Source organism: Octopus bimaculoides, chromosome 2 (genome assembly GCF_001194135.2).
Source record: "Octopus bimaculoides isolate UCB-OBI-ISO-001 chromosome 2, ASM119413v2, whole genome shotgun sequence".
Lineage (NCBI taxonomy): Eukaryota > Metazoa > Mollusca > Cephalopoda > Octopoda > Octopodidae > Octopus > Octopus bimaculoides.
In genome coordinates, this window is record NC_068982.1 from 15,032,062 (window position 1) to 15,044,923 (window position 12,862).

General features: G+C 35.3%; 1 protein-coding gene across 1 annotated transcript; it reads left to right on the forward strand.

Annotated features, from left to right (window-relative positions):
* The first annotated feature begins 1,382 nt into the window (after window positions 1-1,382).
* Window positions 1,383-12,856, forward strand: LOC106876000 (zinc transporter ZIP13). The gene is made up of 5 exons (XM_052975112.1): window positions 1,383-1,417; window positions 2,181-2,346; window positions 6,050-6,119; window positions 7,302-7,401; window positions 12,279-12,856. Exons 1-5 carry the CDS (start codon window positions 1,383-1,385, stop codon window positions 12,352-12,354), a joined length of 447 nt encoding a protein of 148 aa, XP_052831072.1. The 3' UTR covers window positions 12,355-12,856.
* The last annotated feature ends 6 nt before the right edge of the window (window positions 12,857-12,862 follow it).

Here is a 12,862-nt window from a genome sequence, read left to right on the forward strand (position 1 = left end):
TACCCTTCCTTTTCACTATCAATTTATAGTTACTTGCAAATGACGGTTTTTTGTTTCTTTTCTATCTCTGAAGGAAAAAAGTCAGTTTTTTGTGGTTTTTTTCATTTATCTTCTAAACCAAAAAAGAAAAAAATGAGAGAGAAACAAGTTACATTCACTCTGTTTATAATTTAAATAATTATTTTGGTATATCGAGATAACGAGTAACAAGAATGAGAGCAGTCACAGCTCTGTGACTAAGAAGTTTGCCTTCTAACCCCATGGTTTGAGGTTTGATCCCACTGTACTACACTTGCACCTACTGCACTGTACTTGCACCTTGAGCAAGTATCTTTTACTATAGTTTCAAGTTGACTAATGCCTTGTGAGTGGAATTTCGTAGATGGAAACTATGTGGAAGGCGGCGAGCTGGCAGAAACGTTAGCACGCTGAGCAAAATGCTTAGCAGTATTTCATCTGCTGCTACGTTCTGAGTTCAAATTCCGCCGAGGTCGACTTTGTCTTTCATCTTTTCGTGGTCGATTAAATAAGTGCACTGGGGTCGATATAATCGACTTAACCTGTTTGTCTGTCCTTGTTTGTCCCCTCTGTGTGTAGCCCCTTGTGGGCAGTAAAGAAATAGGAAACTATGTGGAAGCTTGTTACACACATACATATACATGTGTGTGTATACTTGTGTGTGTCTTTCTCTGATGTACAGTAATACCTCACTTTACAAGGACCCACTTTAGGAGATCCTGGGTTTACAAGTTGTATTTTTCAAGCACAAGATCCAAATTCTGAATGAAGTGCTAAGGTTTCTACTACCATAACAAATGCTTCTGCATGTTACCAAGAAATTTATTGAGAGCGAAAAAAACGCTTCTTCTAAGCAAACAACTCTAGACTTGTTTTTTTTTAAAAAGAAATCTACAAGACCATCTACACGTGCTTGTGAATTGGTGATCACGTCTTCAAGTGAGGGTGTGTACAAGTCTAGTCCGAGTGAAAATGATGCAGAAAATGAATGTAATAATTATTTTTTTTATTATAAATGATCTTCACATTCTTTTTACTTTAAATAAAATATTCTTTACATTCTACTGTTGTTATAGGTAAAATATTTTTCTGGGAATGAATTACAATTTATAACATTGCTACCATGGGAAATTATTGTTCTGCTTTATGAGCGGTCTCCAGGAACAAATTTACTCATATATTGGAGAAAGATGTAAATACTAATGAGAAAGTTAAAAAAATAAAAAAAACAATGCCATAATTTCAAATATAAATACCTTGTGTGGTGTTTGTTCCACCCAAATTGTATGTAACAATCCCTTGTTACTCTCATTATCAGAAATGCAAGAACTGATGATTGTTCCCTTTGGGAACCTCTAAACAATATGACCATTGTTCACCAAATGCAATATGAAATGAAGTAAAGACATCATAATTTCTTTGTTATTTGTAACATTACCCAAAGCCTCACAATATGCTGATGTATAATAAACTTCTTGACTTATAGTCTGCTTGTTGATAATTAAAACTGATGATAGAACATTGTAATCTTAAGAACAACAATTATTTTACACGGTTAAGAAATGTACTTGCCAATCATGTGATTCTAGCTTCAGTTCCAGTACATGGTCCTTGGGCAAGTGTCTTCTACTATTTTCCCAGACTGACCAAAGAATTGTGATTGGTTTAGTCAATGGAAACTGAAAGAAGCCCAAAGTATGTGTCTGGGCATGTGGATTTTTACATTCTGTGTCTTCATGAAACCAGTTGAGTAAAAGTAGTGGCATTATATTGACACACCCAGTAACCAAATCGTCTCATAGTTCTGTGAATTCAAAGACGTTGTAAGGTTTTGTGGCATATGTATATATACACACACACACACACACACACACACACACACACACAACAGGCTTCCATTGAATAGTTTGGAGAGGTTGTAGTAGAAGTCACTTAGCCAAACTGATGCACAACTGAAATAGAACTTGAAACTACAGGGTTACAAAAGAAACTATCTATTCACACAGCTATGCCTGCCACTATGTTTAATAATAACACTATATCTTACATTTCAAACCATAAAAATGTCCTTTTGAAGTTGTTGCATTTTAGATTTCAGATTTTGACTCTTTCATATATATTCAACCTGTTTAATTCTTCTTTTTTTCCGATTGACATTAAAGTGATTGTCAGAAAATTTTCAACTTTAAGCACTTAACTTTCCTTTTTATTCAGGTTGGAATAATAACAACATTTGCAATCCTGGTACATGAAATCCCTCATGAAGTTGGGGATTTTGCCATATTACTGCGTTCTGGTTTTGACAGGTGGAAAGCTGCAAAAGCACAGGTGAGTACGGGAATACAATATCGTTCAAAAATCATTTATCACCAAATACCATCCTCATCATCATTTAACATCCATTTTTGATGCTGCCATGGGTTAGACAGTTTGACAGTTCAACAGGAGAGCTACACCAGACTCCATTTGTCTGTTTTAGCATGGGTTCTATAGCTGGATGCCCTTCCTAATGCCAACCACTTTACAGAGCATACTGGGTGCTTTTTATGTGGTACCAGCAGGGTCACCAAATATCCTGCAAGACAAAGACCGCTCACCTGAGAGAGGGAGTGGAACCAAGGGAAGTGGCTATGAGCCATGTGAGAGGTTAGAGTCTAATAGAGGAACAGAGATAGAGGGAGTACTTGGCTACCCCAGGGGGACATCAAAAGATTGAGAGACAGAGTATATTTTCCTTTTAGATTTTTAAATAAAGGACCTATTTAAGTAAGGGACTAATTTACCTTCTTTTCCTGTTTCAATTTAGTTCCTATGTTGTAGCTTTTATCTTTACTCATTTACTCGCTTCACTCATTGGACTACAGCCATGCTGGAGCACCACCTTGGAGGGTTTAGTTGAACAAATCAGTCCCAGTATTCGTGTATAGTTTTTCAAAAGTTTGACGCTTATTCTATTGGTTTCTTTTGCTGAACCATTAAGTTATGGGGATGTAAACAAAATAACACCAGATGTCAAATGGTGAGGGGGGACAAACACATATATAACACATATGATGGGCTTCTACACAGTTTCCATCTACCAAATTCAATCACAAATCATTTGTTGGTCCAGAGCTGCAGTGGAAGACACTTGCCTAAGGTGTCATGAAGTGGAACGGAACCTGGATCCATGAATAATTCATAATTAAACATAAGAGTGACTGTGTGATAAAAAGTCTGCTTTCTAACCACATGATGCTAGGTTCAGTCTCACTGCTTGGCACCTTAGGCAATTGTTTTCTGCTTTAGCCTCAGGTTGACCAGTGTTTTATGAATGGATTTTGTAGGCAGAAACTTAAAGAAGCCCCTCATGAATATACGTGTGTGTTTGCCCGCATCACTGCTTGATTACTGGTGTTGGTGTGTTTACGTCCCCATAAACTTAGTGGTTCAGCAAAAGAAACTGATAGAGTAAATACCAGACTTAAAATAAAATTAAGTACTGGGGTAGGTTTGATGGAAAGAGAAATATAATGTTTGAAGCAGTGTCCATCACCACCATCATCATCATCATGTAACATTCATCTTCCATGCTGGCATGGGTTGGATCCAATGGATATAATGTCAGCATCATGCTTCAATGTCTGCTTTGGCATAGTTTCTATAACTGGAGGCCCTTATTGATGCCAACTACTTAAAAAAAATTTTACTGGAAGAATTTTTATTGTAGCACAAGCACTGGTGTAATTGCCATGCAGCCTGCAACACTGAAGCTAGGTAAAGGTAAAGTTACCTTCTCAAGTCATGCTGGCCCATAAGGGCTAATTTCCCGGTTTCCATGACATATAAATTACACACCTGAACGAGATGCCAGTCTGTCGCAGTATTACTCATTTTTGCCAGCTGAGGGGACTGGAGCAAAATGAAATGAAGTGTTGTGCTCAAGAACGCAACACATCACCCGGTTCAGGAATCGAAACCACAATCTTATGATCATGAGTCCAACACCCTGACCACTAAGCCACAAGCCTCCACCCTGCAACACTAAGATCCCCTTCAGTTGGGAATTTCAAAATGGAGTCCTAGTGCTATTTAGCCTCATGTCAACCTTTTCTTTAAGACAGAAAGATATGATATGAGGGAAATTTGGCTATTTCTTGCAAATCAGAGGCTTTGTCATTGGCTTGGAGATGCCTTTGTTTGTAGGCCTGCCAGATCAGAACTGACCTGTGGTTAAACAATAATCACGACAAATAGCAGTTGAATCATCTTCCAAATAGAAACAGAAAGTATTTGATATTTGCTGATGGAAAACTAAAGAAATGAGAGAAGCCTTCTTTAAAATGGTTTCATATAACAATAATTGAATAACAACAAAAACTTCACAGACCAAGACAAAATATAAATGTTGATCATTCATGTGTATAAGTAACTTAAGAATCATGTGTTATTACAGTTTTAACTATTGTGTTATCAGACTATGATTATGCTATATCTGAATTTGCCTTCTACTTTTCAAGGTTCATTTCTAAGGACTGAATTTTACATGGCTGTACTTTCTAAAGTAAGATAACATTGAAATAGTAAGATAACATTTCATTAATGGGGAGGAAAGATATCATTAGATCAATTTTGCATGGGTTTCAAAATTTTTACAGACCTTGCTTTATTTTTAATACTTTTTTTTTATTTATCATATCCTTTTCATTTTATTTAATTTTACATCTTCAGAAATGTTTTTGACAAGAAAATACTTCACTTCTGATTCTTATGCATCATTTTTACTTTGGGGATAATGTTATACGTTTCTTCATTGTTTTTCTACCTATGTCAAATTTTCTGCACTGTATATATAAATAATGCACATCTCTTGGTTTTTATGGTGGATTTGTGCAAACTGAAATTACAATAAATCTGAGAGAATATTATCGTACTAGCACTGATTTTCTCGTTTTTGGTGGGGTGGAGGAGATGTTCTAACAAGCTGAGCTTTTCCATTTGAAATTATTTTAATATGTTACTTTTTATTTCCAGAGAAATTGACTTTGTTGACATTTGAAACTTTATTACTTAATTTTGAAAATATTTAAGAAAATCTGAAAGAATAATTATAACTTGATCGTTAGTTTAGAGCATGGTTTGTCTCACTATCAAAGAAATGAAATAAAAGTAACGAGCAAGGAAAATGAAAAACTAAACAGAAACAACAAAATGGTGTTTCTGTATTTGTAAAGTCCATAAGAAAAGAAAATTTGACCCAAACCAATACTTGCTCATGTGAAACCATGCAAATTGAGTACCATGTAAGCCAATGGACAATATACTGTTGCTCAAATAATTGATGTCATTTGAAGTTGTCTCTCATGCTTGCTAAAATAATTATTAGTCATTGGTCACTGATGAAAACATCCCAATAAACTTTTTATAGATATAGGTTGACAGAAATGGTAAACATCAAGCTGCATGTCTTTCCAGCAAAGGGTTCCTTCTGAAATATTAGACTTCCCTTCTTTTCCACAGCTTAAAACTAAATTTTTTATTCTCTGTTTGAACTATTTGTATTAATATTTACTGATGCACTGCATCAATAGTTTCTTAGATTCTAATGTTTTACTATATCTTTCGATGCGTAGCCCCTCTATTTTCTGGATTTAAGTCCTGCTGTGTGTTGACTTTATCTTTCATCACTCTGAAGGATATTGAATGTGTTTTATCTCTGACCTCCTGAGTTTCCAGACAAATTGTTACAAGTTTTCTGCCTCTTTTTGTCTGAATGATTGTAGATACTGGTAACGTTGGCTTTTGAATGTATTTGTGGTTAGTCCCATCTAATTCTTCATGGCACCATAGATATATTGTGATTTTTGGAGAGGCACAAAATTGACTGCTGGTGTGAGGGCTGGCTAAGTGCATGTTTTCAGTGTTGTTTTATTTGGGAAGCGATTATCCAGATCAATTCAGTTGATTATATCTGGTCACTATAAATCCATAGCCAAAGGGAGAAATCATTGTTACTCGTTTCTAATAATTATTTATTTATTTTTATTTTTAGATCTTAACAGCCTCAGGTGGACTTCTGGGTACTATAACAGCATTGAGTGCTGATTCCATTGAAGAAGCAGGTAGGTTTACATGAATGAATGAAATACAAATTTATGTTTTCAGTGGGAGAAACAAAAACTTTTCAGTTTATAGTGATTTATTTTAATTCACAGGGCCGTTGTGGTTAGCCAGCATCTGAAACCGACTTAAGAGGGAACATGGTAACCACTAGGATAATATATCCCTTTAAACTCATTTTATATATTTATATAAATGTGAATTTGGAGGGATATATTATCCGAGCGGATACCATGGTCACTCTCAGTTAAGTTCCAGTTCACATCTAGCCATAGCGATCAGAATTTAACATTTGTAACTACTATTAGTTGTCAGTCACTCTGTAAATTCCTCTGATAGGTAATTCTGTATTCGCTTCACTGGGTGTAATATTGTCTGGAGTATATATTATTGATAATTTTATACAACATATGGTGTATAAAATTGTAAAATAAGAGAAAATATATTTTGAGGATGAACAAGTTTCCATACTCTTTATAATTATTAAAAGAATAACCCCTCGTCATACTGTGATTCACCTATCGCAGTTTATTATTTAAGCTTGTGTTGATTCCTCTGTGGTGTTCCTTTGCATTTATAATAAAATAAATAAACAAATTTTTTTTTAAATAGTTTTTAAAATATACAGTACTGGACTGTTTCTACTTTGTGAATTTTCACCTATCACGGTGGGGTTTTTTAACATTACACCCACGATAGTTGAAGGATTACTGTGTATGTGTATGTATATATATATATTCAGGGTGTCCACAAGGTCTGGGTACATAGGTATATACAATCATAACATAAACAATTAAATATAAGAAATAATTTCTTAAAGTATGTGTTAATCCCCATGTACCCAGACTTTGAGGACACCCTGTATATACCATTTACTAGTTATTCTTTTACTACGTTATTGATTTTTAGAATAAGGTGTTTATGATATATTTATTTTCAAGAGAGTATGAATTACATTCTTCATTATTGAATTATTTAGTAGTGGTTTTTCTCTAAATTATATACACACACACACATATATATAGCTTCTTCCAGCCAAATTACCCCCTTAAGACTTTGATGATACTGAGGTTATAAATGAAAAAGCAAAGAATTAAAAAGATGTCACAATTTTAATGTAAATATGAGCAGTTTTCATTTCTGATTTTTTTTTGATTTTTTCTATCTTAATATATATATTTCAGGTATGAAAACAGCTTGGATTCTACCGTTTACCTCTGGAGGCTTTATTTATATTGCTCTTGTGTCCATTGTTCCAGAACTTGTTGAAGAAACAGAACCAAAGTACGTATATACTTTTTTTATATTTTTAGTTCATTTTTTAATCTTTTATTATTTATCTTTTACCTGTTTCTGTCATTAGACTGTGGTCTTGCTGGGGCACCGCTTTAAGGAATTTTAGTCAAATGAATCAACCCCAATATATATATATATATTTTTTGTTTTTAAGGCTGGTACTTTTTCTATCAGTCTCTGTTGCTGAACCGCTAGGTTATGGGGATGTAAATATACCAGTACCAATTGTCAAGTGGTGGTGGAGGGACAAGCACACACACACACACACACACACACACACACACACACACACACACACACAGATATATACAACAGGCTTCTTTCAGTCTCCATCTACCGAATCCAGTCACATAGCTTTAGTCAACCTGAGGCTGTAGTAGGAGACACTTGCCCAAGGTGCCATGCAGTGGGACTGAACCCAGAACCATGTGATGAGGAAGCAAATTTCTTATCAGAAAGCTACTCCTGTACCTATTCTTTTACTTGTTTCAGTCATTTGACTGCGGCCATGCTGGAGCACTACCTCTAGTCAAACAAATCAACCCTAGGACTTATTCTTTGTAAGCCTAGTACTTATTCTATTAGTGACTTTTTCTGAACTGCTAAGTTACACAGAATGTAAACCCACTAACATCGGTTGTCAAGTGATGGTGGGGGGACAAACAGACACACAAATATATACATACATATATATATAATGATATAAATAATATATAAATATATGCATATATCCATACATATATGTACATACCTACATCTATATGTATACATACATGCATATATGGGTACAGGACATAAGAAAAAACGTTAAACACAATGAGAAATGGAAACATTAAAACAAAAACAGAAAACAAACTTTTTTTGAACAGCGAAAAAAACAAACAGAGAAACAAGACATGCAACATAAAGAGTATACCCCTTCGTCAGTTGTCCCTATTCCATCTACTCCGCGTTTTTGAAGGCAAGGACAATACGCGACTTCGTTGGAACAGTCCTTCCCGCAAAGCAAATTAAATAAAATTTGGAATTTTTTGCAGAGGGTGAAAGTGTTAACAAGAACAGGACAGTGAGAACAAGACAGTAAAAACAAACGGTGAGAGCTGTTGAGCCAAGACGATAGAAAAATTATTATGAACGCAAGGTAGACTTGCATGAGAGAAGAGACAGAAATACACACACACACAATGGGCTTCTTTCAGTTTTCATCTATTAAATCCACTCACAAGGCTTTGGTCAGCTCGAGGCTATAACAGAAGACACTTGCCCAAGGTGCCATGCAGTGGGACTGAACCCAGGACCATGTAATGAGAAAGCACTCTCCATCACCGTTTGACAACCAGTGTTGGTGTGTTTACGTCCCTGTAACTTAGCGGTTCGGCAAGGGAGACCAGTAGAATACGTACCAGGTTTAAAAAATGTACTGGGATCGTTTCATTCAACTAAGAATTCTTTAAGCCGGTGCCCAAGCATGGCCACAATCTAATGACTGAAACAAGTAAAAGGTGAAAAAAAGAAGGAAAAAATGGCAAAAAACATTTGATTATATTATTTGAAATAAGTTTCAGTAATATATAAACATGATTCACAAAAATCTAGTCACTCGAGTGGCCATTAAGTGTCAATATTACATAGAAAATGTTTTTTTTTCCTCACCTTTATTCACCTAATTTCTACAACATCCACACCTTATCAGTAATCACTGTTATGTAGAACTTCAACTTGAAAAGAAATTGATGAATCAAATTAGAATATGTGTCTTGATGAGTTGATTCATGTTCACCACTAAACTTTAGACGTGTTTATTCATAATTAGTGTGACCTTGAGAAAGAGATATTCACAATTAACAAAAATCAACAGCGTGTCTTTCAATTTACCAATTAGAGGTGTGATGATCTATAGCACATCTATAGAACTATTCTGTGTATGTAATCATTCAACTTAAATTCTACAGGCTTGCCTCCACCACCATCATCCTCATCATTATCATTATAATCATTTATTGTCCACGCTTCATTCTGGCATGGCTTCGATGGTTTGACGGGATCCAATGGACTCGAGGACTGCATCACATTCCCAAGCCTGCTTTAGCATGGTTTCTAAAGCTGGATGCCCTTCCTAATGCCAACCACTTTTGTGGCCATTAATACATGTTATGAAAAGATGCAATTTAATCTCTATACAGAACACATTGCAGTAACTAATGGGTAATTTATTAGCATTCAGTACTTAACTAAGCTCCTTCTCTGAATTTAATAATAATAATAATTCTTTCTACTAAAGGCACAAGGACTGGAGTTTTGGGGTAGGGGACTAATCGATTACATCAACCCCAGTGTCCAACTGGTACTTATTTTATCAACCCCAAAAGGATGAAAGGCAAAGTCAACCCCGGTAGAATTTGAACTCAGAAAATAAGGACAGACAAAATTCGGCCAAGCATTTCATCCAGTGTGCTGAGGATTCTGCCAACTTGCCACCTTAATAGTAGTAATAATAATAATAATAATAATAATAATAATAATAATAATAATAATAATCCTTTCTACAATAGGTACATGGTCTGAAATTTTGGGGTTAGGGCTAGCTGATTGGATCAGTGCCAGTATTTCATTGGTACCTTATTTTCCTGACCCCAAAAGTATAACAGGCAAAGTCTATTTCAGTGGAATTTGAACTCTAAATGGATGAAATATGTCAAAGCATTTTGTCCAACACCTTAACGATTCTGCCAGCTCACTGCCATAATAATAATAATAATGATTTCAAATTTTGGCATAAAACCAGCAATTTTGGTGGCCGGGGAGCAAGTCAATTACATTGACCCCTAAAGGATGAAAGTGGAATTTGAACGCAGAACATAAAGATGGACAAGATGCTGCCACCTAACTGCCTTGGCTAATAATAATAATAATAATAATGATAAGAAGAAGATGATTGACATTCTTATGCATCCCTATGTTCTGGCCTCAAGTCTCTCCAAGAGTGACTTTTGCCTCCTCCCTCATGCTCTACCTATATACCTTGATGAAAATAAGTACCAGTTAGATACCATGTTAATTTGATCTTCTTCCCCCTTTCCCAAACTTTCAGGCCATGTGTCTACCATCCTCATCATTTAATGTCTGTTTTACCATGCTGGTATGGGTTAGACAGTTTGACTGAGGACTGGCAAGCCAGGCTCCACTCTTATCTGGCAATGTTTCTACAGCTGAATGCCCTTCCTAATGCCAACCACTCCAAGAGTGTAGTGGGTGCTTTTTACATGCCTCCAACACAGGGGAGAGTCAGGCGGCACTGGCATCGGCCACACTTGAATGGTGCTTCTTACGTGCCGCCAGCTTGGGAGCTAGTCAAGGGACACTGACATTGACCACGCTCGAATGGTGCTTTTTATGTGTCACCGGCAAAAGGGCCAGTCAGGCAGCACTATCCTGAAGAGAAATGTCACTGAGTTGTTTATCTCCTTGAAAACTAGGATAATCTTGTCTAATACATCTCCCTGCAATGAGCCAAAGAGGAACTTTTGTAGTCTGGTAATCTAACAGAAATAGATTATCAAATCTCCCAGAAACTACATTCCACCAGCTTAAAAACAGAAAAGTTCATAGGGCACATTGGATAATGTAGTCTCAGGTACACTATCAGTGAATAAACGACAAGATGGTTATGGCTTGAATACCCTTTGATCACAGATCTCCTCAACCAGAACTAACCTGGGGTTAAACAACAATAACCTCCCAACAATCTCAATGGATAAAAATAGAAAAATAGAATAAAAGCTGAATCCTCTAATTTGTCAGCTATGTATCATCACATTTTTTTTTCCTGCCATTTTCCAAATTTCCATAATCCAATTTCTAACCTGAAATCTGTCTTCACTTCCAATTACTACTTCTTAAATATTGCCAATGTTGTAGTAATGTGATATATTTTGGAGTGACTTAGTTTGTAATTGTAAGTCATTCATCACACACTGAGATAACATCATGCATAGTAATAGACAAACACTGAATATTCTTCTGTCTATCCCATGGCTTCTTGACTGTTCACAGAAATCTTCAGCAGCTTAGCTAACACTGAAATTTTCAAACATTCTTTCACATATACTCACACGTATACTCATACACACAGATACACACCCTTTTAATAACAGTTTAACTTTGCTCTACACGACTTAAAACATATAAAACACATCCATCCCATCAGATATTAGGAGAAGAGTGGAAAATTTAAGACCCTTCTCCAAGTATTTGATGAGATGAACATGTCCTCTGAACTCATGAGACTTTTAGTTACATGGAACTGAATCAAACTATTATTAAAAATATATGTACCTCCTCTACAGCAAGACACTTGTTTCTGTCTCTCTGCCTCACTCTAACCTTTCATCATCCAACACAAGATCACCTCCGCCAATATCCATTCCCCTCTCAAAAGAGGTTTTTTTTTTTGGTCTTGCAAGTATTTGGTGATCCTGTCAGTACAGGTGCCACTTGAAAAGCATCAAGCCCACACATGGGTGCTTTTACATCATGTCATTCTGGTGCTTTTTATGTGATGCTGCATGGGCGCTTTTTATGTGGTGTCGCACAGGCATTTTTATGTGGCACTGCACAGGTGCTTTTACATGGCACCACATGGGCACTTTTACGTAGCACAACATGTAAATGTGTGTGTGCCTATATGTAATATAAATGTGTGTGCGTATTGTGTGTATCATGTAGAAATGAACTAAAGGAATATTATATTTTGTCATCTTTAAAATGCACAAAATCTAAATGAATAAATAATGTGCTTCTGTTGTTGAAATCTGCTCCTGAAATATCTTTTAACACATTTCTTTTGATTTTTATTTTTCTTACAGGCAGTCAGTGAAACAAATAATTTGCATCATTGCAGGCATTGCTTGTATGCTTCTGGTAACATTAATCTTTGAATAAGCACTACCATTTCAACCTACATTGGCATCTCCTGTCTTTCAAGTTTCCATCCATTCATGTTCCAAAGATGCTTTACTATGCAGAAGACTGCATTTACTTTCGGTAATATCTATTGGAAGGCATCTACAGAAAAACCACCATATCTATTCTTCCAAAATGAAAGAAATAAAAGATTGAAGCTACATTAATATATATACATATATATATATACAAATATATATATATATATATATATAAATCCATATATGTATATCAAAATATATATTTTCATATATATATTTATATATATAATTGCATATTTTGTTTCAAATGACAAAATATTAAGCATTACGAAAAAGAATATTATTTTTGTTGAAAAAAATACTTTTAGTCCATTGAAATTTAAAAAACCAGCAAATGAGCTGTCTTTATCTGTTTCATATGTCACATATGAGCAACGTGAATCCTAAATATCCAAAAATATGTACATAATAATTGTATATGGTCCAAATATTTATCTATTGTTTTG